Source organism: Eucyclogobius newberryi, unplaced genomic scaffold (assembly GCF_026437365.1).
Source record: "Eucyclogobius newberryi isolate DKJ021-1_F unplaced genomic scaffold, fEucNew1.0.hap1 SCAF_112, whole genome shotgun sequence".
Lineage (NCBI taxonomy): Eukaryota > Metazoa > Chordata > Actinopteri > Gobiiformes > Gobiidae > Eucyclogobius > Eucyclogobius newberryi.
This window is the reverse complement of record NW_027315738.1, coordinates 190,194-215,993: the sequence shown is the minus strand read 5'-3', so window position 1 is coordinate 215,993 and position 25,800 is coordinate 190,194. Positions and strand designations below refer to the sequence as shown.

Genomic DNA, 25,800 nt, shown 5'->3' with positions numbered 1-25,800 from the left:
GGCGTAATGACTTTGAAGTACTTTAGTGAAATTCCTATACTTCTAGATGGCCTCCCTTATTTTTTATTTAACCTAGTAAGTCCTCTGAAAAGTAGACTGTACAAAAAAAATGTCAGACAGCATCGACATACACGTCACATAAATATATTAATAAAAAATATTCACACTACCTCCGCGTCATTCGGCGTGTCTTCGCTCCTATTGGCCGCGCTCCCTGGTCCTCTCCTCTCATTGGCTCACTCGCCTGTCGATCAGGCCGTGCGGTTCCTGTTGTGGTTCTACGCTGACAGCGCCGAAGATGTCCGCGGTGTGTGCCTCACTTTGGGCGACAAAATGAACCGCTAGAAACATGGAAATGCAACAAATGTGAAATAGAGAAGAGCATTTGGACCATGAGGGCGGTTAGCGTGGCCTTTTACGGGCTCGCTCTGGGTTTGCTGGCGATCGGCCTGCGTGAGTTACTGACCGGTTTCGAGGAGAACAGATGCAGCATGACTTATATGTTTGAATATCCAGAGTACAGGGTAAGTGTGAGGCTAATTAATGCCGAACTATCATTTAAAACAGCTCATAACCAGGCTGTACTCAAATGTAATAGTAGCAGCCGATATGCACGCTCCTTTTGACAAACAGACACCGTTTACGTTCATTTCCTGGTGAGGCTGACTTGAAAAGTAGGCGTGTAGCTCGTGTATTTCCTTATGTTTTCTAATACTTGTCATTCGCCTGTATTTAATTTGCAACTACGACCTGATTCCCAAAGGATTTACTAAAATTAGCAGTGTTATACAAGCAAAAACTAATGACTGTTGATCCTACGATCCTATAAACACCAGATAAGCCTTATAAATGGGGGCGTAGTAGTAGTAGTAATCCTTGAATAATGTACTCATCTGTGTAGTAGTAGTAGTAGTAATAATGTAGTAGTAGTAATAGTAGTAGTAGTAGTAATAGTGTAGTAGTAGTCCTTGAATAATGTACTCATCTGTGTAGTAGTAGTAGTAGTAATAATGTAGTAGTAGTAATAGTAGTAGTAGTAGTAATAGTGTAGTAGTAGTCCTTGAATAATGTACTCATCTGTGTAGTAGTAGTAGTAGTAGTAGTAGTAGTAGTAGTAGTAGTAGTAGTAGTAGTAGTAGTAATAGTGTAGTAGTAGTCCTTGAATAATGTACTCATCTGTGTAGTAGTAGTAGTAATAGTAGTAGTAGTAGTAATAGTGTAGTAGTACTAGTAATAATAGTGTAGTAGCAATAATAGTGTAGTAGTAATAGTAGTAGTAGTAGTAGTAATAGTGTAGTAGTAGTAGTAATAATAGTGTAGTAGCAATAATAGTGTAGTAGTAATAGTGTAGTAGTAGTAGTAGTAATAGTGTAGTAGTAGTAGTAGTAGTAGTAATAGTGTCGTAGTAGTAGTAGTAGTAGTAATAGTGTAGTAGTAGTAGTAGTAATAATAGTGTAGTAGTAATAGTGTAGTAGTAGTAGTAGTAATAGTGTAGTAGTAGTAGTAGTAGTAGTAATAGTGTCGTAGTAGTAGTAGTAGTAGTAATAGTGTAGTAGTAGTAGTAATAATAGTGTAGTAGTAATAGTGTAGTAGTAGTAGTAGTAATAGTGTAGTAGTAGTAGTAATAATAGTGTAGTAGCAATAATAGTGTAGTAGTAATAGTGTAGTAGTAGTAGTAGTAATAGTGTAGTAGTAGTTGTAATAATAGTGTAGTAGCAATAATAGTGTAGTAGTAATAGTGTAGTAGTAGTAGTAGTAATAGTGTAGTAGTAGTAGTAATAGTGTAGTAGTAGTAGTAGTAATAGTGTAGTAGTAGTAGTAGTAGTAGTAGTAATAGTGTAGTAGTAGTAGTAATAATAGTGTAGTAGCAATAATAGTGTAGTAGTAATAGTGTAGTAGTAGTAGTAGTAATAGTGTAGTAGTAGTAGTAGTAGTAATAGTGTAGTAGTAGTCATTGAATAATGTACTCATCTGTGCAGAAGTGGGTCACATCTGGGGGCGATCCACAGTATAAAGGAGCCATGCTTTTATCTGAATGGATATTGCTCTTGGCTGTTGTTGTTGTTGTTGTTGTTGTTGTTTACTCTGTTTGTGTTGTCCATTCTGTGAGTGTTTGTGAGGGAAATGTGTGGAATCAACTGCTTTCAAAGGTCAACTATGTCCAATGTAGTGATTCTCCTTCTGAAGTTACTGTGTGTACTTGAAAATATCGTCCTTGTGTTAAGTACTTTACAGCAGCGATTGAATAACTGCCCTGGGTGTTCTGTTTGAACTCATTTTGCAACTGAAACGTGGAAATATTGCATCGAGTCGGGTCTGATTTTCCAGATTGTGACTAAATACTGCTGTAACTTAAGCTTAGAGTAACTTTAACACTGAGTTTGGAAACTCTTCAGAGCCTGAAAAGTCTTATAATGAAGAAAACGTGAGGAATGGAAGCAGAACTTAGATATACCTTAAATAGCCCAAAGTACAACATGATTATATTGTCAATTATACACTATAGTTATGCAAATCTTCTCTTCTAAATCGTGAAAACAATTTAAGGCCATATTACACGTCTCTACATAGAATTCAGGCCGATTTCTCAATATAAGAAACTCCTCCTGTTCTGAAACATTAAAATAAGTTGTGTTATATTATTAAATGTTATAGTACGACTCTGTGCATTTGTTTTCTCTTCAGCGAGTGTCGTTGCCACGGCGAGTGACCAGACTGTACCCGGCGTACGGGCTGTACCTGTACGGAGAGGGGGTTTACGCCCAGGAAACTCGCAGCCTCAAACTCAGCGGCGCCCCGGTGCTTTTCCTGCCGGGAAACGCCGGCAGTCACAAACAAGGCGAGTTTCATCTCATTTTCCCTCTTTTCATATGAACCGGAGCTCGATAATGTAAAGCAGAAGTATCGATATCGCAAAAATCGATCTTGCTGGGAACTAAATATATCCGCAATATCAAGGTCCTCCATCGACGGAAATGTGCTGGTTTTGAACTGAATATGTTGAAAAAAGGCGATTTTAGTCATGATATTGGTTTTGCCGTCTAAATTAGTCTTGGTTTTGTCTTTGTTAAGTTTTTCTTTTGATATAGTTTGACTGATACATTAAGGCACGAACGTGTTACATCAAAATATGTTCAAATATTGCAATTACTGTGGTAATTAATAGCCATATTACTATCATTTCAAATCTTGTGCAGCGCTGACATAAACTCAAACCATAAATGGGCTTCAGTCTTTTCCAATTCATTTTCTTTTTAAAATTGTATTATTCACCCAAACCCATTATTTAATAATTATTGTGTCCCGAACATCAGCTTTTTTTTAGCTTTTTATTTTTTATTTTTCACATCAATTACATTTTAAACTTACCTCAATGAGCTTATTACTAACCAATTATTCAGGTGAAATACAAGCACAAAATGACAGCAACATTTCCTCTATCATGAGGTCTTAACAAATATACTGAAGACTAGAGCTGCCAAGTATTTTTGTACATCGAGATTTGTTAAATACATTTAGGCTTCTAGATGGAGCATATATACATATAAAGGGTAATATCAATGAAAATACCAATCCTAATTTCACATTTGATTCAATAATGCCGCTGTCTTTGTTATAAAAAGGTATTTCCGTGTGTATTTCTGTGTGTATTTCCGTGTGTGTTTCAGAGTCTGTGTTGTCCAGATTCCGATCAAAATACGAGTCGGGTTATTTCCTGTAGTTATAGTCCAGTCACATGCAGTCGATTAGTTGTCCCAGCTCTCGTTAAGATTTTGCAGAGTGTGAGTCTTGTATTCGTTTTGCAGCAGTAAGTACAGAGTCAGGACGTGAGCTACTTTTCTAATCACCAGTTAATACCTTTATTTTTAAATACTTGATACCTGCAAAGTGAAGCATGTCTGAGTACCCGAAAAAAAAGAGTTTTATTATTATCATTATCTTCATCATCATCATTATTATCATTATTACTATCATTATTTTTATCATTATCATTATTAGGCCCGAGCGCCACAAGCTGGCGAGAGGCCTATTAATCTCTTAAGGCCGTGCGAAGCACGGCTGCAAAAGTGCGCACGTAGTGCGCACGAAATCGAGCGCGAAGCGCTCGCCCACTTCCAAACACTCACTAACGCACTCCTTCACTCACGCACGCCCCGTGCATACTAATTAATAGTAGGAAAATGGAACATTACCGTTGTAAACGGGCGAAGCCCGTGCAAAAGTGCGCACTAAACGAGCACTTTACATTGGGATGACGACCGCTTCGCGGTCGTCATCCCAATATAAAGCACTCATTTGCCCTAAGTAGCTCACAAATACGTTCCCCATCTCTTGCATGTTCCGTGCATATAAGCATGTAATGCAAAAATTGAACATTATTACTGTATAGAGGGCCAAAAACACAAAGTGGGCGGAGCCCACTCAAAATTAACGAAAGTACCCGTCAGTGACCAGGGACCCACACCATGAGGTAGGAAAGCGCGAGCGCTTTCCGAAAATGTATAGTTTATGATATTTGAAAAATGGGAAACATTGTTTTCGCATCGGAATATTTAGGCCCGAGCCCCAGCAGGGCGGAGGGCCTATTGCTCCCGCAACGCTGCCGAAGGCAGCGTTGCAACTGTCTGACCAAACATGCGGGCGCAGCCCGCATGTTTGGTGCCCCGTCGCCCCTGGCAAGTACAGTGAACTAGCCCATGCCGAAGGCATGGATCATGCATACTTACTCCTGCTATGACAGAAATAGTCAACAATTTGTGAATGGGCGTAGCCCATTCACAAATTGTTGACAACAGCAGCGCGAAGCGCTGCATTCCTCCAAAAACCCTCCTGGCATCGTCCTGTACGCGAGAATCCATGCCGCAGGCATGGGCCATGCTTGTATCTGCTCAAATCAATGGAAGTCTATGGGGAGTGGGCGGGGCATCCCGACGGAATGGGGAGTGACGAGCGCGTAAGCGCTCGTAATGATGATTCCACCCCATGGCGGCATGGGGAAGGCTTAGAGCTTTCAAACGATGTATAATTTGTTGTTATAGTGGAAACGGCTATATTGTTTTTGCTAAAAATATTATTATTTTTATTTTTCTTGTTCTTCTGCTTTTTGAGCTCTAATTTGACCCCCTGAACATGCTCAAAAACTCACCAAACTTTGCCCAAAATTCAGAATCGGCGAAAAATTTGATTTTTTCTGGGCCATTTTTTTTTTCGTTAAAAAATGGCGCGACAGCGCCACCGACAAAAGTCAAAATACATTGCGCCTATGGGAGACGCCCCGAGGTCAACTTTGTCGTAAAGCTACGAAATTCGGGACACGCATTCCTCTCGTGAGGACAAAAAAAAAATATTATTGTGGCCACGCCCCCAGACTTACCCTATGGCCGCCATCTTCCTTTGAAAATGAAAACAAGCTGAGTTAGCCATTTTGTTTACGTCAAACTTTGACGAACTCCTCCTAGGGCGTTTTGCCCACCGACTTCAAAATCGGCGTACGTCCTCTGGACAAGTGGGACATCTAAAGTTATCCAATTTTTTGAGATACCTTTTACGGTCTGTGTGCGGCGCAGCCGCAAAGTTGGACAACTTATTTTGGAATATTGCAGATCTAAAAATTGTTCCCATTTGATCAAAACCAGTCCGATTAGGACCAAATTTGAATCAGTTGTTAAACTTTCTAGTTTGGACCAGTTTAGGCTGACAAAATTGAAATAGGCGCGATAGCGCCCCCTACAGAGTGACCTTTAAATTAACATTGAAGGTCAAAAATTAGTTTTACCAAAATTGTCTAAACTTCACCCAAAATTCTACTTTGCCGTCTCAATCACAAAAGCCAATCACAAAAATGCCTAATTTTTTACGGCGTAGTCGTAGCGATGACAGAAACCTCCCATGTTATCCCTATGGGAAAACCACAAAATCTCTCAAATTACCACATTTTTATGTTTTACACTTTAACGAAGTCCTCCTAGTGCGTTTTGCCCACCAACCTCAAAATCGGTGTACGTCCTCTAGACAAGTGGTGTATCTAAAGTTATCCAAATTTTAAGGATAACTTTTACGGTCTTTGTGCGACGGAGCCGCAAACGTTTCCCAGAATTCTGACTATTTGGCCTTCAGAGTGGCCTATAAACAATAGAGTTTTTCCAAATGACATGATATTTTGAACAAACTTCTAATTTGCCATCCTGATCATAAAAGTATGAGAGCCAAAGTCATATTTTGTACGGCGTAACCGTAGCGTTGACAGAAACATCCCATGTTATCCTTATGGGAAAATCGTAGAATCGCTCAAATCACCACATTTTTACGCTTCACACTTTACCAAACTCCTCCTAGGGCGATTGCCCGATCAAGCTCATATTTGGGGAAAATCATCTACACAAACGGGGCATCAAAAGTTATCCATATTTTGATTTTAAGTGGTACGGTCTCTGTGCCGTGGAGCTGCAAATATACTGTCACAAATGGGAAAAACGCCAAATCCTTGAAATGTTCACATTTACGCTTCACACTTTAACAAACTCCTCCGTGGGCAATAGCTCGATCAAGCTTTACTTTGGGAAATATCATCTACACAAGCGGGGCATCAAAAGTTATCCATATTTTTATTCCAAGTGCTACGGTCTCTGTGCGGCGGCGCAGCAAATTTGACTGACACTTGTGTTCATTTGCACTGGATTGGCCATGTCCAATGTGTCGCCGTCTGTCAAGTTCTTTTTTTATTCAACACACAATAAGGGCGCCATCTTTATCAAGTCAAAAGCGCAGAGTCGGAAGGCCGGCGGCCCGCGAGGGCCGTTGGATGCCGCTTGCGGCTTTAATATTCTTCTTCTTCTTCTTCTTCTTCTCGGGACCAACCCCCCTATTTTTCACCCAGTGAACATTGACGAAAAGTCACAAAAATGTTCACACCTCTAAAAATCGTGCCTCTCTACATTCTGGCTATTTCCCTTTTCTAAAATAAAAAAAATGGCGCGTCAGCGCCCCCAAATGTACCAAAAATGCATTGAGAGATGGGAAATGACCCAAAAAAAATCTGATCGTAGAATCATGAAATTTGGCGCCGATGTAGATGGTGACAAGAGCAGTAAAAAATATTATTACGGCAACGCCGTCCGCCCAACCAAATGTCGGCCATATTGCTTCAAAAATGGCTAAACATGACTTCGGAGTTTTTCCAAACGTCGTACTTTTACGAACTCCTCCCAGGGCGTTGGCCCTAAAAAGCTGAAATTTGGTGAAAATGCTACTGAGGAGTGGGACATCAAAAGTTATCCAAATTACATTGATACCTCTCACGGTCTCGGTGCGGCGAAGCCGCAAACTGTAGCTAGAATTTCAGAAATCTCCCATATTTAAAATTTCTGCCGTTTGCGCAGATAAAGTCCGAATTGCGTCAAATTAGAATCAGTTGTTAAACTCTTTGCCCTAAACCTACTTGAAGTGAAATAAATTCATTTGGCGCCACAGCGCCCCCTACAGATTTTATATGGAGGTTAAATGTTTAGTTTTGCGAAATTATATGAAATTTGACACACAACTCAATTTTAGCATCCCCATCAAAAAAGTCAATGAGACCCATGTCATAATTGTTATGGCGTTGCCGTAACGATGACCGAAACCTTTCATGTTATTCCAATGGGGAAATCGCCAGAACATGTTTACACTTTAGACTTTCACAAACTCCTCCCAGGGCGTCAGCCCTATTAACCTGAAATTTGGTGAGACTCATCTTCAGGACCATCAAAAGTTATCCACATTTTCATTCAAAGAGTCACGGTGTCTGTGCGGCAAAGCTGCACATTTTGCCAAGAATTCAAAATAAAATAGCTTTTTGATGGTAAAACAAAGGGGAGAAGATGTGACAGCGTCACAGATTCAGCAGTAGGCGTAATAAAAGGACAATTGGGGCGCGTTAGCGCCCCCTCCTCTTGCGGCGTGGCGGCGGTGTGGCGGCGGCGTGGCGAGGGCCGATCATTGCCGCTTGCGGCTATATTTATTATTATTATCATCATTCTTCTTCTTATTATTATCAGTATTATTATTGTTCTTGTTGTTTTTGTTATTATCATTATTAGTATCAGTATTATTATTGTTGTCGTTATTGTTATTATCATCCTTATTATTATTATTATTAACATCATCATTATTAATATTATCATTATCATCATTATTATTATCATTATTATTTTTTATCATTATTATCATCATCATCATCATCATCATCATCATCATCATCAGTATTAGTATTATTATTATTATTAGTATTATTAGTACTATTAACTGGTTTATTACATGTATTTTCTTAGCTTACAAATCCAAACAGGACTCTTTGCTCTTCTTGTTCTGGTGTGAGGACGTGCTGCTTATGGACTCGAGGACGTGCTGCTTATGGACTCGATCTTTCTGTTGCTTAGACTCTTCCTGAGCAGCATACAAACTGCCCCGCCCTTCAAAATGCACTTTATTTGTCCTGCCCTTGCAAAGTAATTAAATAGTCCCACATTTGATCCATGCCAGGAAAACTGTGCTGTGTTTTAATATTACCCATTTCATCGTGGCATGACAGCAACGCTTATAACAAAATAAAACGTGTCGGCTCGTCGATCACGTGTTGCCCAATATTAAAGCTACACTGTGTAACTTTTTCTGGTGGAGGGGGCTGTCAGTTTCTTGTCTCCATGGAGATGTTTTTGTTTTGCCTGGAATGTTCCGCATCAGTGTAGACGAGCAGGTCAAGTTACATAACAATGACTGTTGTTGTGCAAGGTGTTTTTCTTGCTATACAAGTTTAAAGTTATATAACGGAACATTCCCCCTGCATATTTACATATTTGTCCCGCATAAAAAAATCCGGTTTTAGTTTCTTTCATTGATTATGTCCTTAAAACAATCATTCCAAAACACAAACGTAGACAACAATACTACAAGCGCATTGCATATGTAGTGTTGGGCTTAAATTTACTAAATATTACGGTAAAAGTACAATCAATTGACCAGTTTTTAATCATATTTTGAGTCGCAGCACACTTTTTGGTTGAAAAGATCCCACAGCACGTCACGTAAAGAATGTATTTAATAATGTCCAGCTCACCATCTGTAGTTCTTTCTTTTTTTGTCAATGCTGATAGTTTAGCTTTCTTTTTTGGTGCAGAAGTATGGACAGGTCACCCCAAAATAATAAATGATTACCGTATTTTCCGGACTATAAGTGGCACCGGAGTATAAGTCACACCAGCCAAAAAATGCATAATAGAGAAGAAAAAAACATATATAAGTCGCACTGGAGTATGAAATGCGGTTGCAAGTGTAAAAATAACAAATAATATCACATATAATTCGCTCTGGAGTATAAGTATAAAAGTATAAATAAGTCTCACCCCGGCCAAAAAAAAAGGATGAAAAAGGGTGTGACTTATTGTCCGGAAAATACGTAAATTCATCTCAATCTTAATCATTTTCTGGACTGTACAGACTCTGAAACACATTATGAAAAGATATTTTTATAGAACAGGCAGTGACATAAGAATATGCTATTTCTGAATTTCTCCTACAATACATTATATTCAAAAACATTCTCTATCTTGAAGCCGTCAGTCACCATATTTCAACCAAAAATCAAAAATGTATTCAAGAATGTCAACGTACAATAGAAATAATCACTGAATAATCATCATTCGTCGCCGCTCTGAACTCAGCCTAACTCAACGTTTCCATGTCATTTCCTTTCCTTCTCCAGCTCGTTCCTTGGGCTCCGTCGCTCTGAGGAAGGCCGAGAATGTGGAGGGCGGTCTCCATTTCAACGTCTTCACCGTGGACTTCAACGAGGAGCTGGTGGCGCTTTACGGCGGCAGTTTGCTCCGGCAAACGCACTTCCTGCACGAGAGCATTAAGGCCGTTCTCCGGCTCTACAAGGTTTGAGTTTCAGCTGCGTCCGGAGCGGGATCGTGTTACGGCCGAAAGCTTGTCCCAACGTATAAATATATCGCATTCTGTCGCCTTCTACTTTTACCTCGGTTAATCTCGAAAACAAATTCTCAGGGCGGTTTCAGTCGGTGACATTGGAGAGCTTTGTTTTGAAGGTGTGATTGACGGAGGCGGTGACAGGAAGCGCGGTGCGAAAGTGTTACAGAAGGTGACACTGGCCCACAAAGTGATCTTCAGAGTCATTATTTGGCAAACGTATAGCTAATCTTTTTAAATTATAGTTATTTTAGATTGCTTGAGTGATTGTCCACTTTTAAAAATACTTAAAAAGGTTGTCAAAAGTATCAAAAATTAAAAATAAATTGTATCAAGCAAGTTTACGGGACTATTGATGCTAAAACATGACATAAACAGGACAAAATAGGCAGTTTTAGAATAGTCTTGAGCTTTTATCAGAACTAGTATAAGACCACATTGTCAAATAAACAAAATACTGTTACTTTGTGTTGAAAATGAGCATCTGTTGCCAAAAAAGAGCAGTTTTTTAATTGTGGTTTTGAAGCTGGTGTAGAGTGTCGAGCCTGTTCTTTATCGTCAAAATAGAGTAAATTAAAACTGCAAAACGATAACATGCATGCAACGTATTTCAGTTCAGTTGAATTCTTTATATTTTTGTAAAGCCCAAAACTCACAGGGCTTTCCAAGATTTGGGATTTTTCCAGGAGAAAGTTAGAAAATCAAACAATGAAACAGTCAATGATAGAGAAGCAGATTTAACCAACATAACCAACCAAATATCGTATTTTCCGGACCAAAAGTCGCCAAAAAATGCATAATAGAGAAGAAAAAAACATATACAAGTCGCACTGGAGTATAAAATGCGGTTGCAAGTGTGAAAATAACAAATAATATCACATATAAGTCGCTCCGGAGTATAAGTATATAAGTATAAATATAAGTATAAGGCCAAAACTATGAAAAAAGGTGCAACTTATTGTCCGGAAAATACGGTACATCACGACAAAATGCCACACAATTATAAAACTAGTGATTTAAAACAAAATAAATCACCAGTGCATGGATCATTTAAACACCAAACACAATATTTATGAATGAAAGCATGTAAATCTTTAGTTCATCCATGCCTTGTCAGTATTTGACTCTGAAACGTGCTCCGTCGTCACAGTTTGCGCGTGTTTTCTCTCCTCGCAGCACTTGAAGTCTCCGCCCCAGAGCGTGGTCCTTGTGGGTCACTCCATGGGCGGAGTCGTGGCCCGAGCCCTGTTCACTTTGCCCAAATTCAACCCGAACCTGGTGACGCTCATCATCACCCAGGCCTCGCCCCACGTGGCCCCGGTGCTGGGCCTCGATCCGTACCTGCTCAGTGAGTACGAGTCGGACCTGAAAAGCGACTCTACGTTTACCTGTTTGACCACCTGCACACACCAACACCAACACCTCATTATTATTATTATTATAATTATCTGATTTCAGGACTTTTAAGATTGATTTATTTGGTTTATGCAACTGGGAAAGTGTGCGTTTCTTATCAACATTTCTGTAATTGTAGTTATGACTTAAACAGAGGCTATTTTTCATCCGTAAGTCTCTGGAGAGAGGCTAAATAAAACACAAGATTTACCGCATGTTCCGGACTATAAGTCGCACTGGAGTATAAGTCGCACCAGCCAAAAAGTTGCACTGGAGTATGAAATGCGGTTGCAAAGTGTGAAAATAACAAATAATATCACATATAAGTCGCTCTGGAGTATATAAGTATAAATATGGCCAAAACTATGAAAAAAGGTGCAACTTATAGTCCGGAAAATACGGTATACAAAACTGTCCATTTATACAAACAACTTAAGTAAAAGGTAGTGAGAATACGGATCAAACATTAGGCAAGTTTATTTGCTTCACACAACAGGAAAAGCAAAATGCATTAAAATCACAAAGACATGACAGAAACCACAAAACCTTCATTTCGATTCATTCAATTGAACAATTTAAAGACATTATATACAGAAATAATGAAACATAGGACACAGTAGACGGCAAAGACAGAAGATAAAGACTCTCTAAATATGCGCCGGGCGTCAGTTTGTCCTTTCTCTGAACACATTTGTGAGACGTGTGAAAGGAGTTGTTGGCGTTTGTCTCAGATTTCTACCGAGCCGTGCGGCACAAGTGGCTGAAGTCGGAGCGTCTCAGGAACGTCACGGTGCTGTCGGTGGGAGGAGGATTCAGAGACTTCCAGGTCCGCTCCGGTCTCACGTCCCTGCCCTGCGCTGACCACAACCCGCACAAGATCTCACTGGTGGTACGAGCTTCTGTTCATTCTGTCACATGAAATCCGCTAACGTCATAAGAGCTGACGCGTAACTGTAACCTCGGAGATGAAAAACACATATTGTAAGCGTTTCCTTATGTCGTTGCACATATTTCAAAACAAATGGACTAAATTCTTATATATTAGCGCACTGACACATTCATTTCATTGTAGAGTCACAGGAGAAATAAAAAGCGTTTTGTAAATGATATAAACCCAGGATTAAACACAAACTGAATCCCCTTGTTGTAGGGAAATCGCTCTGGTTGTATTTGCATTTTATTTTTTAGGGATTTGATTGTTCTTGATCTTAATTAATGAAACTAAACTATTGCATTTTGTTTCAAATATTAAAAAAGACAAATTGACAACTTCAGAACTATGTATTTGGGCCTCAGAACTCCTGCCAATAGATGGATACCATTGGAACATTTAATTTAAAAACATCTCCTAATCTCTATATCTTGAAAAGAAAGGGAAAAAAAGACATGTAACTTTAACTTTAAAGTTGTCTAAACAAAATGTGTTCAGAACCATCTTGGGTTTTTTTGTTTTTGTTTTAATTTTCAAGAACGGGGCAGATATTTAAGATTGTTTTCTTCTCTGCTCGTTTTTGATCGTGATGGTAATTTATTTTAATGTAAATAACACACAATTTAAATAAATAAATATATAAAATGGCGGTGAAAGTGAACTAAATGGGACTTTTATTTTGGAATTTCTGTGCCTTAACTTTCTTTTCTTTGACTGCCTCCACTTCCTTATTTTTAAATGTTTACCTTATTTGGTCTTTCTGGCCTTGTCTTGTTTGTTTTTTGGATGTTTTAAATTTTGAAAAATGAGATAAATAAAATATCAAGAATAACTAAAAAAGACTAATTCAAGTTGTTTTTCTGTCTTTCTCTCCAGGTCACGGCGGTTCCTCGGACGTGGGTTTCCACCGATCACTTGTCAATCGTCTGGTGATAAAACGATCTTCAGTCTTAATGTCGTTGTGTTTTTAATCGTCGCATTGACCGTCGTGTTCTCGTGTCTTTCAGGTGCAAAGAGCTCGTTCTTGCCACAGTGAGGGCTTTTTTTGACCTTCTTGACCCTGCCACCAGACAAGTTAGGGACATTTTAAACTGAAACAATCCCATGCAAAACGACACGTGGTTTCAGTTTTGGGGTTCTCTGTGTGTGTGTGTGTGTTAGTTCACGGAGGATCCAGAGAGGAAAATGGCAGTTCTGAACCATCATTTTATCCGACATCCTGTGAGTCCCATGGGAGAGACGCAGAAAACCACCGCTGCTTTCTTAGGTAATGCATTTCTGTCTGTTTGAGTGAAGAGAACTGCCAATGCTGCACACACAGAAGCTCAGCTGTTTATTTTACTAGTGTGGATAGTCCAAATATGAAAATGAATGTGCCCTAAAATAAATCAAATAAATCAAATAAATCAAATAAATCAAATAAATCAAATAAATCAAATAAATAAAATAAATAAAATAAATAAAATAAATAAAATAAAGTAAATAAAGTAAATAAAGTAAATAAAGTCAAATAAAATAGATGAAATAAAGTAATTAAAGTAAATAAAATACAAAATAAATAAATGCTAAATAAATTAAATTGAATAAATATTTTTTATTTGGCCCTGCGACGAGTTGGCCACTGTCCAGGGTGTACCCCGCCTAAGGCCCAAAGTCACTGGGATAGGTTCCAGTCACCCGCGACCCCGAAAGGGAAAAAGCGGTAGAAAATGAATGAATGAAAAATATTTTTTACATGCTAAGCTATACTTACACTAAGATCTGAAACGATGATTAGGAAGTAATCAGATTAGTTTGCTGTTTATTTAACATTTTAATAATCTAACTAATTACATAAAATATACATACATTGGCAGTTACCTATTTTGAACAGTTCATAACCATTTAAAACGAGATTGTAAACAAATATATTTCCCTCATTTGAACAGAAGCTCCTGAAGCCTGGAGTGAAGTGAACACTCTCCGTCTGGCCTACACCGCACCAAAGGTTTTATTTGTGACTTATTTGTTATGGAAGCCAGATGTACTTTCAGTGAAAACATAATCCATTGAAATATACTTGCATGTGTTGACAGGAAGGACAAGTGAAGTACTTCCTGTTTGCTCTGTCCAGTCGTAGAAAAGCGTACAGTCACTTCTACTGTCGGAACAGCGGACTGGTGTGTGTCAATATATTACGTTTTTCTTGTGGATTTGGGATTTTAATTTATGTTTTTGGAACTTCAGCAGGATTGGACCAGCTGGGTTTACGGCTGTATGCAGAAAAACAGTTCCATGTGGTAAGGCAAAAATAATCTTGTTAAATATAGCCGCAAGCGGCAATGATCGGCCCTCGCCACGCCGCCGCCATACCGCAAGAGGAGGGGGCGCTAACGCGTACGCCTACTGCTGAATCTGTGACGCTGTCACATCTTCTCCCCTTTGTTTTCCATCAAAAAGCAATTTTATTTTGAATTCTTGGCAAAATGTGCGGCTTTGCCGCACAGACACCGTGACTCTTTGAATGAAAATGTGGATAACTTTTGATGGTCCACCCCTGAAGATGAGTCTCACCAAATTTCAGGTTAATATGTCTAACGCCCTAAGAGGAGTTCGTGAAAGTCTAAAGTGTAAACATGTTCTGGCGATTTCCCCATTGGAATAACATGGAAGGTTTCGGTCATCGTTACGGCAACGCCATAACAATTATGACATGGGTCTCATTGACTTTTTTGATGGGGCCAAAATTGAGTTGTGTGTCAAATTTCATATAATTTCGCAAAACTAAATATTTAACCTCCATATAAAATCTGTAGGGGGCGCTGTGGCTCCAAATTAATTTAGTTCACTTCAAGTAGGTTTAGGGCCTAAAACTACCTCTGCGCCAAATTTCATGATTCTACGATCAGATTTTTTTCGGGTCATTTCCCATCTCTCAATGCATTTTTGGTACATTTGGGGGCGCTGACGCGCCAATTTTTTAATTTTAGAAAAAGGAAATAGCCAGAATGTAGAGAGGCACGATTTTTAGAGGTGTGCAAATTTTTTTGACTTTTCGTCAATGTTCACTGGGTGAAAAATAGGGGGGTTGGGGGGGGGGGGGGGGGAGGAGAAGAAGAAGAAGAAGAAGAAGAAGATTGTTTAAATGCTGCTTATGGTGCACGTTTTTACTTTGTACAGCACTTAAAAGTAAAGTAGTTTGTTTATTAAAGGTGCTATGTATATATATAAGTGGATTATGTTTGAAAACTTACTGTATTCAGTTTATTTGTCATTTGCAGTATATATACATTTAAAAACATGAGAAGAATTAATTAAAAGCATTAATTTATTCATCCATTCAAAGCAGACATAAAAAAACTGTTTTAGGAGATGCATACAATTGTCTGGAAGAAAAAGAAACACTATCAATACATCATTTTTGAAGATGATAAAAGTGCCTGTTGCCGTTTAAAGTGCATTGTTTAAAGTCGTCAGCGCCTGTGGGAAGAAACTCTTTTATGCGTTTAAAGTCCATACAACGGGTTTTCGTAATTATTATTTTTTAGCAGGAAAGTCGGGGTGGTAAATATTTATCACAGCTTTACATCAGACAAGTGGCAGTTTGGGATGAAAAATAAAAGTTGTAAATGACAGGAAGTTGCACAGTGTTCTAAAACTGAATCGTTCTGTCTATGTCACCAACCAGCGAATTTCCCCGGAAAAACAATTTAAACAATAGATTCACAAAATAAATGTGTTATCGGGCGCTAATGTTTCAAAATCATAGCTTTTGTGTCATTTATATGGATTTTGGACCTAGTTTACAGTCTGTTTCCTTGATAAGCCGTGAATTTACCTCTAACTTTGTCACACATGCTGCTAATGTCAGACCAGGAGGTAAAATTATAAACGTCACCAAAATTGTCAAACTGGGGGAAAATCACTAGGTTTTACTGAAATGTGTCTTTAAGTTTATCTTGGTTTCTTTGTAAATAATCTCGTGTCTTGTCTCGTAGCGTACAAGCAGTGGACCTCTCCATGGGAACTGAGCATCTTCCTCCTTACAAGGTGATAAGCAGGCTTTAAATGGACCTACGATACTGTGACACGGTACTTTTCCAACAGTTGTAACCTCAGCATATCATTTAAATTCTGACCAGGTGTTGATTCTTGATCTGAACGACTTGTCCGCGTTCACTCATCTGGTTGTGGCTGCCTCAAACGTCAATGGAAAACAGGTATTTGAAAAGATTTTACGGAACATTTTACTCAATTTGCATTTGTATTACTCTTTTATCTTGTCTTCAGTCACGATAGACGTAGATTATTTATTTCAGGGTAAATATAGGTAAGTAAATATATCTCGCTAACAAAGTTCTCTGACTAAAAGAACTAACCTGTATCCATTGCGTTTTGTATAATTATACCCTGAATAATGATAATGTTGAGGAAGCTGACAGAAGATGACTGTTTGTTCTACAGTTTACAGTGGAGTGCGAGTGGCAGCGGCAGCAGTCCCACTCTCAGACCATAACGTTACCCGTGCCTCATGTGCTTTCCTTCGGTGAGACCCACACGTGCCACTCTCTCTGCTTTACTTTCATCCCGCGCATTCAACGATTTACCCTGTATTTTATTCACCCTCGTCCAGGTATGACCGTCAGTGACGTCACGGTCAGCTCTTCTGGTCTTCTCCACACGGTCCAGCTGCAGCACTTTCACCAGGTCAGTTTTTATCACAGCGTATTTAAAATATTTTGCCAAATTTGAAGGAAAACGAGCACATTATGGACATTGGTTAACTCTTAGCTCTCCATTGTGGCCACTCTTAATGTCAGAATTTTTTGAGTCTAAGGGGAAGATTAATGTGAAATGCACTTCCCCAACCCACACAAACTTGGTAAGACAGTTGAATGAGCGCTACAGGAAGTCGAAAAAAAGAAGACGTTAATGTTTAATGCAACCGCCGCAGTTATACGATGTGATCTTGTAATGTTTCCCAGGTCTATCAAGCTTTTCGAATCACCGTTTCCAGCCATTGCAAGACGCCCAAAGGTAATCAGAAGCAATAAAGCTGTTCTTACTGCGCAGTTTATTATTAAAGTCTGGTATTTTTGTCGTTCAGAGAGATTGCCTGATGTCTACAGACTCAAAGTGCCGTGGTTTCGCGAAGATTCACTCGTCACCATCAGGTTTGTCATATTCAGTTGTAAAAACATCTTTATTAGTCATGGTTCAACGTCATCCTGTAACATTTTGCTTTTATTTGACCTTTTTCTGCGCCAAACAGCGCTCCATCAGTGACGGAGATCTCAGGGATGCTTCACACAAGTCGCCCAGATAATACTTCCAGTGCCACGCTTCAGCTCCACACTGCCCCCAACTGCCAATACAAGGTGAAAAAACGACAAAGTAGAACTAGATTTACCTTCCAGAATGTTGTTTTAATCTGCAGTTTTGTTCATTTGCAGGTGTCTGTGAGAACGTCTTTACCCAAAGTGCTGGGACAGGTAAGCAGTTGAGCAAAAATAGATAAATGCAGTAAGTAAATTGATGCATGGTTACGAGGGTCATTATTCAGTTTAATAAAAAAATAAATACCTTCAGGAAAGTGATTGCTACTGCGACATATTTTAGTAGTATTTATGCAACTGATGTCATTTCCTACAAGTGGAATAAAAGTACATGAGAGAATAGGTCAATGAGGTTGATTTTTGTCCTATTATTCAGACCAGAGATTTATTTTTGTATTCATTTGATATCATTTTTTAATTCATTTCATATCATTTTTAAATTCATTTTATATCATTTTTTCATTCATTTTATATCATTTCTAAAATAAATTTTATATCATTTGTAAAATTAATTTTATATCATTTTTTAAATTAATTTTATTCATTTGTTTCAAGAATAAACATAAAACACAGAACAGAACATGACCAGAGAGCAAAAATTTAAATATAAATACAAATAAACATTAACTAAACATCCAAAGAAGCTCAATCATTTCACATTTAAATTAAATTCTCAATTGGTCCAAAGTCTTTCAGATGTGTCCATTTCCAAATTAATTCCGAATATCATGCAGTGTATACATTTCTGTAAAATAAATAATAAATAAATACAGAGATATATCCTCCCGTAACCGTATTCAAAGGTCCTCAAACGTGTGTAGCTTTGTTCCCACGGTTACCAATCACGTGTTTTCCGATGTGTCTGATGCTTGTCCATGTCAGGTGCTGAGGTTGTGCGGTCCCATCGTGCCGGTGTACACGGCCGTGACGCTGCTCCTCGCCTTTGAGAAGCAGCTCACTTCCATCGCCACGTCCAAAGAAACGACGAGCATGAGCCAAGCCGTGGCCACGAGCTTCCAGCCTCACAAAGTCATCCTGCCTGTGTACGTCCTGCACGCTCTGCTCAGGTACGTCCTGCACGCTCTGCTCAGGTACGTCCTGCACGCTCTGCTCAGGTATGTGCTGTTTGTCTGTTAAGTTTAAGCTGTTTGTCTGTTACGTTTAAGCTATTTGTCTGTTAAGTTTGTCTGTTAAGTTTAAGCTGTTTGTTAAGTTTAAGCTGTTTGTCTGTTAAGTTTAAGCCGTTTGTCTGTTAATTTTAAGCCGTTTGTCTGTTAAGTTTAAGCTGTTTGCCTGTTACGTTTAAGCTATTTGTCTGTTAAGTTTGTCTGTTAAGTTTAAGCTGTTTGTTAAGTTTAAGCTGTTTGTTAAGTTTAAGCTGTTTGTCTGTTAAGTTTAAGCCGTTTGTCTGTTAAGTTTAAGCCGTTTGTTAAGTTTAAGCAGTTTGTCCGTTAAGTTTAAGCTGTTTGTCTGTTAAGTTTAAGCAGTTTGTCCATTAAGTTTAAGCTGTTTGTCTGTTAAGTTTAAGCTGTTTGTCTGTTAAGTTTAAGCTGTTTGTCTGTTAAAGGTGGTATGGACGATTTTTTTCCAGCTAATTTTTTATCATATTTCCTCGTGGCGTGGATAAATCATTTGTCCTGCCACGTATCAATCATAAAACGCACCTACCGCTCACCTGAAGCCGCGTCAGGCTCGTCCCCACGTTTCCGCGTGCCTAAGCGCATGGATCTATCATAATATAGTTCCCTCAGTGTACGGGGCAAAATGAAGACGGAGAAAGACAGTTCGAGCTGACGCAGAAGTGGACAGAAATCTACGGGAGACGAGAGATGTGATGCGCTCCGTTGCGCTAATAAACAAAAGCATGTGTGTGTTGTATCAGTCCACACGGGGGAGTGCGCATGTGCACTTCCACCTGCGTTCTCAAATCACTGAAAAATCGTCCATACCACCTTTAAGTTTAAGTTGTTTGTCTGTTAAGTTTAAGTTGTTTGTCTGTTAAGTTTAAGCTGTTTGTTAAGTTTAAGCTGTTTGTCAAGTTTAAGCTGTTTGTTAAGTTTAAGCTGTTTATCTGTTACGTTTAAGTGTTATTTTATTTTTGATGGATAGAATTTCCGCTGCATAGTGTTTATTTCAACTATCAACTGCTACATACTTATTTTACCACAAATATACCACTAATTTATACATTTTACAGGTGGCTGAAAACTGTACGCAAGTAAGAGTAACGTCTCTTCACCTATTACTCAACTAGTAGTACAAAGTAGTGGTCCGAGTAAGAGTAAAAAAGTATTTGGGGAAACTACTGCTCGAGTAAGAGTAACTGTCTGGGAAAAAAGTCTGATTTATAATTTGCAGTTGGTGTAATTTCAAGGACAAAAACATTAAATGATGCACAAAATGTGGTATTTTCTAATAGTGTACCACAAAAAGGAGAAAAACAATCAAGACAAATGATTGGATTATTTGAATATGTCAACACCGAACCAAGCCAAGACTTTAGCTCGAGTAAGAGTGCGTTAAGCCAAATATTACTCTCACACAGGAGTAAAAGTATACAACTACTCATTTGATAGAAAATGTACTCAATTAAAATGCCTTTGCTTACTTATATTAGCATACATATATAACTATTACTTCACTACTAAACGTTTACCCTTTGTCCGGTCACACAGCAGCTCTAATTGATATATTTCAGACGAATATACATATTTTTGCTCGACTAAATTAATAGAGAAAGTGTGTCATGGCAACAAGTTACGAACGACCATCACCGATCTCGCGACGTTGACCTTTTTCTGTCGATAGTGAAAATAAATAATCAAATGTGGTCGAATGTAGTTCTGTTCCGGTCCCTGGGTTTCAGAAGGATGAAAAGTGGGGACGGTTGCCAAGGCGATTAACAATTCAAATCGTTTGGATGGTGAAAAGTCCATAACAGGAAGCTGAAACCCTCACGTTTGCTTTTAAATCCTCTGTTTTGCAGCTGCGGCTGGTTTGAGGAGCTGTGGTCTTGGCGGTTCCTCCCTCACATGGATTCTCTGGCCCCGACGGTCCCTGACTCGACTCTGGCCGACGACCTGTCCCCCGAGGCGTGGCCCTTCCTCCTGTCGCCGCTCCTGTACGCGTTGGGCGCGGCCGTGGCCTTCTGGGGCAGCGCTCTGCTGCGCGTGGCCATGCGCGTGCTGTCGCTGATATTAGCTCTTCTGCACAGGTAAAAGATCTTTAACACGCAGACGACATGTTTGGATCCACGTGCCATAACTTATAATTCACTAACTGTATGTTTAATGCTGCTCTTTGATCAAATATGACACGTTCAGTCTCAATAGTGCGACTTCAGACTTAAGTTACCTCTTCAGGAAGTGACTAAGCGAGCGTTAAACTGTGGTCTGGCTCCAAGAATATTGTGTTATTATTATTTTTTGCACTTCGCCCACTTGTACTCTGCACTGCCTTTGACCAATATTCACACTTTTGGTTAACAAAATAGTAAAGAAAATTGTGTTTGAAACTCAGAATTATTTTTGTAAATATTGTTACAATATATCTATTTTTTGTCAAGTTACAGTACATAAAATAGCTCTAAAAATATTCGTATTATTATTATTATTATTAGTTATTCTTATTACTGTTATTGTTATTCTTAGGCTGAGCAAAATAATATGTCTGTTTGCCGTAACCCGACCGACCCGCTATGAAACTAGCCGACTGAAAAATAAATATCAGCATTTTGCTGAAAAAACGTCAAAATCTTTTATTTGTCCTGAACCACCGTGTCAAATATTTTTTATCACGCTTGTTAACTTGACTTTCATCTCAAAGGACCGATAACGCACTGCGCAACACATGCACGACATCATTTTCAGTCTCCCACATGCATATGTAACAAATCAGACCTCGCGCAGGAGTCGTCATATTGCCTTTAACAAGTTGGTTTACCCTTGTCGGCGCCTCTGACATGTCCAGAGTAATGCCAGGCTCTGTCAGGGTGTGAAATTTGACTTACATGCATCTGGGATTGAAACACGCCCAGCAGCGTCATCACAACAAACATGGCGGCGCCCGTGTCCCCCGCATGCTCCCCCCGCTCGCCTTAGCTACCAAAATAAAGGATAGCGGCGTACAAAAGGTCGATTGAAATATCTTAAAATCGTGAGATTTAGTCTCCCGATCGGGTTGATCGAGATGTTTTCCGTCATTGACTGTTGAAGCCTGACCCCTGGTGGTCACTCCGACTCAAAAAATGACAAAATTTTGATCTTTTTTTTGCCTTCAAAGTGAAAAAAATAAGAATTTGCCTACCGTCCGACCCAGATGAAAAATGTTGACTCGGGTTACAGCAAACAGACAATTTATTTGGGGTAGCCTTATTATTAGTTGTTGTTGTTCTTGTTATGTCTTTTATTATTATTATTACTGTTGTTAGTATTATTAATTATTATTAGTCATTATTATTAGAAATATATTTATCTAAAGCTCAAAGCTACTGGGATGTTTGGTTGTATACCGTATTTTCTGGACTATAAGTCGCACCCTTTTTCATAGTTTTGGCCGGGGTGTGATTTATACTTATATTTATACTTATACTCCGGAGTGACTTATATGTGATATTATGGGTTATTTTCACACTTGCAACTCCAGTGCGACTTATATATGTTTTTTCTTCTCTATTATGCATTTTTTGGCTGGTGCGACTTATACTCGGGTGCGACTTATAGTCCAGAAAATACGGGTATTTGCTTATGACATCCACATTATTGTTCCTGATGTGTTGTGTTTCTCGTGTTTGTCGTGTGTGTCGTGTCTGTCGTGTTCCTCGCAGGCCGTCCGTGTCCAGAGCTTGTGGAACGCTCCCGTTCTGGACCCAGCTGCTGGTCGCCGTGTTCCTGACCGTGTTGGGCAGCGCCGTGTGCGGAGCGCTGTCCATATTCACTGCCTTCATGTTCCACTTGTACAGAGTAAGTCATGGGCCAGTCTTTGAAAAATATCTATGTCTGTATATATAGTCTATGTGTCAGAAAAGGTAAAGCACAATTAAATTACCTTTTTATAACAAAGACGGCGACATTATTACATCAAAATGTCAAAACGTACTAACAGTTCCTTATTTCTTTCAATAAAACATGTACATGTTTTCTATATAGCCTTCTCTCACTATATTTCAACATTTATTTACTTGATATTGTATTGAAAAGTCTCAATCTACAGTAGAAAACTGTTAGTTGCACATTTTAAACTTCAACACTAATACCACCATGTATTCCAGACCTAAGTAATAGATAAAGTTAGCACGTTATATTCATAGAAAAACTGAATCTTTTGTCGTTTGCTGTGAAGACGTGATGTTCCTTAATTAAATGAACTTTCGATCCAGCAAATTAATCTTGAATCCCTGGTTCATGTATACATACAACCTCTTTCTCCATCTTCTTGTTGGTCTCCGGTGTAATGTCTCCGCTGTAACGTCTCCGCTGTAACGTCTCTGCTGTAACGTCTCCGCTGTAACGTCTGGTATACATGTCTCCAGTGTAACGTCTCTGGTATACATGTCTCTGGTATACATGTCTCTGGTGTAACGTCTCTTGTGTAACGTCTCCGGTGTAACGTCTCCAGTGTAACTTCTCTGGTATACATGTCTCCGGTGTAACGTCTCTGCTGTAACGTCTCTGCTGTAACGTCTCTGCTGTAACGTCTCTGGTATACATGTATCCGCTGTAACGTCTCCGCTGTAACGTCTCTGCTGTAACGTCTCCGCTGTAACGTCAACGTTGTAACGTCTCTGCTGTAACGTCTCCGCTGTAACGTCTCCGCTGTAACGTCTCCGCTGTAACGTCTCTGGTGTAACGTCTCCGCTGTAACGTCAACGTTGTAACATCTCTGCTGTAACGTCTCCGCTGTAACGTCTCCGCTGTAACGTCTCTGGTGTAACGTCTCCGCTGTAACGTCTCCGCTGTAACGTCTCTGGTGTAACGTCTCCGCTGTAACGTCAACGTTGTAACGTCTCTGCTGTAACGTCTCCGCTGTAACGTCTCCGCTGTAACGTCTCCGCTGTAACGTCTCTGCTGTAACGTCTCTGCTGTAACGTCTCCGGTGTAACGTCTCTGCTGTAACGTCTCTGCTGTGCTGTGTGTGATTGAAGGTGCTGAGGCTTCAGATGACGGAGCGCTCTCTCAGTCACATGCTGAATCTGGTGAGGCTTTTTCACACTTTGCTGTAAAACAATGTCCAGGGCTGAAAAGTCATGAGCCGAGGCTTTGCCGCTGACCATGGTCCTGACCCAAGTCACTCTCACTAGCTCATTCTCTCCCGCTCTCCAGGCCCCGCACAAGCACAAAAAGGCAGAGAATGGCAGCGTGGAGCCGGAGTGTAACGGGAGTAACGTGCCGCCGCCGCTGCTGTCGGCGGTGGTGCTGCAGGAGGTCAGGGGCGACCTGCAGCTCCACCTCTGCCTCTCCGCCCTCTTCACGGCCCCCGTCGTGCTCGGTGCTCCCTCGCTCCTGCACTGGCTGCGCAACATGAGGTACGCGGACAAGAGTTTGCTTATTTACACGTGTTTATTCAGACTATTATATATATATGTTCACGAAAGAACAACTATTTAAACAATGTAACAATTCAAACGTGTATAACGTGGTTTAAGATGGAAAGTCCTTCAATGAAAGAGTAATTGACATAAGATCTTTAAGAATAACATTTATGCAGAAGTTACATGTGGTTAATTATTGACTGAAAATGTATAAACTATTTCTGATTGTCCTCACTACTTCACTTTATTCGTAAATATTCTCGATCCAGAAGCCTTTAATATTCCAAACTTTATTTGGTTGAAAATGTATTTTAAAAGGTAAGGTAACACTTAGAAATAACTTAACTTATTTTTGCTGTAATAAAGCATGAACAAAGAGATTCGTTAGAATGGTTCAGGCTTAGTAATTACTTTTAACTTTACTTAAGTAGGTTTACTAAGCCTGACTTAATAAACTATATGTTAATTACGCATTCAGTTCATGCTGTGTTAAGTTAAACTAAGGTGTAGTTTCATATAAAGTGGAACCAAAAAGTCTCAATGAACTATAGAAATAATAATTTGATAAATATGACTCGTCGACTACTAAAATAATCACTATTTTCTGCTTTAATTGGCAGAAATGTTTGACTTTTCCACCAGTAATTAAGCCTGACTGTCTAATGATTGCAGTGTTTTTGGTTTGTGAATGAAATACATATTAATACACGTTTTAAATTTAGGATAATCGACTCGGCTTTCAGTTTAAAATTTAAAAGTATTTTGGGTTTCTTAACGGACGATGCAAGAAAGAATAAAACAATCGAGCACTTTGAAGAGCCGTTACACATAAATTGAGACTTTTGAGATTCTCTGCGTTTTATTACACAACATTTTGCTCTCCGCGAAGCAAGAAGTGAGCGCGCTGTTAGCATGCTAGCTGTTATTAGCGGAAAACCTCGCCGTGGCCTCTGCAAGCTGCGAAAAGCGCTTTAAAATGTTGTTTTTCCACATTTTTAACATGGCAAAAATCCGGCACAGCACTTTTTGAAGTTAACCGACTCATGAGTGTAACGTTTGCACATGTGAATGGCTGATACAAAGTGCTTCTCTGCAGGTACAGCACGCAGCTCGAGCCTGACCCCTGCTGGCCACACTACGTGCCTCTCATTTTGTCCTACTTGCTACTAATCAACTGCAACACAGACACATTGAGCAAAAGGTAACGACGCCGGACACAGTTTTTGTCGCTCGACTTCGTTACGCTTAACTCTGTGTTTTGGGTGTGTTCCTCCAGTCGGTTGCTGCGGCTGGCCTCGTGGCTTCCTCTGCCGTTGTCCGTGGCGATGCTGAGCTTCTCGGCGCTCCATCTCTACAGGATCACGTACTTCTTGCTGGCGGCGCTCGTGCCCATGGCCTTATGCTGTCTGCTCTGACGTTTCAAACCTTCACCGTAACGAGCCTTTTGAATAATGTTACAGGCGGAGTCGCTCGAGCTGCCGGAGGAGAGATCGCGTTCACTGTCCAAAAATGTGGCGTTAAAAGGGCGAAATGCACAGAGGGTTTATCGTTTTTTTCCACACGCCAGGAAAAATGATTGTCTTCTCAACGGTTGACTCCAGGAAGCAAAGGATTTGGCGATTCGAGCGGGAATTATGTCTCCGGCCGCTTTAGTTGCAATTCTGCAA

General features: G+C 39.6%; 2 protein-coding genes across 3 annotated transcripts; both read left to right on the top strand.

Annotated features, from left to right (window-relative positions):
* Positions 1 to 283: 283 nt before the first annotated feature.
* Positions 284 to 9,921, top strand: LOC140355545 (GPI inositol-deacylase-like). The gene is made up of 3 exons (XM_072440168.1): positions 284 to 524; positions 2,686 to 2,839; positions 9,740 to 9,921. Exons 1-3 carry the CDS (start codon positions 393 to 395, stop codon positions 9,919 to 9,921), a joined length of 468 nt encoding a protein of 155 aa, XP_072296269.1. The 5' UTR covers positions 284 to 392.
* On the top strand, positions 9,744 to 25,596 carry pgap1 (post-GPI attachment to proteins inositol deacylase 1). 2 transcript variants are annotated; one of them, XM_072440179.1, is made up of 24 exons: positions 9,744 to 9,915; positions 11,140 to 11,311; positions 12,090 to 12,247; positions 13,166 to 13,218; positions 13,297 to 13,363; positions 13,451 to 13,556; positions 14,218 to 14,276; positions 14,365 to 14,448; positions 14,519 to 14,568; positions 16,267 to 16,318; positions 16,411 to 16,488; positions 16,733 to 16,814; positions 16,902 to 16,975; positions 17,254 to 17,305; positions 17,376 to 17,442; positions 17,541 to 17,646; positions 17,722 to 17,760; positions 18,487 to 18,671; positions 20,591 to 20,818; positions 22,430 to 22,565; positions 23,747 to 23,797; positions 23,925 to 24,127; positions 25,230 to 25,334; positions 25,410 to 25,596. In XM_072440179.1, exons 2-24 carry the CDS (start codon positions 11,185 to 11,187, stop codon positions 25,546 to 25,548), a joined length of 2,301 nt encoding a protein of 766 aa, XP_072296280.1. In that variant the 5' UTR covers positions 9,744 to 9,915; positions 11,140 to 11,184; the 3' UTR covers positions 25,549 to 25,596. The 2 variants fall into 2 exon arrangements, with proteins under 2 accessions (XP_072296280.1, XP_072296279.1); XM_072440178.1 differs by having other exon boundaries at positions 14,516 to 14,568.
* The last annotated feature ends 204 nt before the right edge of the window (positions 25,597 to 25,800 follow it).

Bases quoted from the DNA above. Each gene is read 5' to 3' on its own strand.
- pgap1 (XM_072440178.1), top strand. From the start codon at position 11,185: ATGGGCGGAGTCGTGGCCCGAGCCCTGTTCACTTTGCCCAAATTCAAC. The intron at 17,443-17,540 runs GTTTGTCATATT...TGCGCCAAACAG, and splicing joins GATTCACTCGTCACCATCAG to CGCTCCATCAGTGACGGAGA. The intron at 23,798-23,924 runs GTGAGGCTTTTT...CCCGCTCTCCAG, and splicing joins TCAGTCACATGCTGAATCTG to GCCCCGCACAAGCACAAAAA.
- LOC140355545 (XM_072440168.1), top strand. From the start codon at position 393: ATGAGGGCGGTTAGCGTGGCCTTTTACGGGCTCGCTCTGGGTTTGCTG. The intron at 525-2,685 runs GTAAGTGTGAGG...TTTTCTCTTCAG, and splicing joins TTGAATATCCAGAGTACAGG to CGAGTGTCGTTGCCACGGCG. The intron at 2,840-9,739 runs GCGAGTTTCATC...TTCCTTCTCCAG, and splicing joins CGCCGGCAGTCACAAACAAG to CTCGTTCCTTGGGCTCCGTC.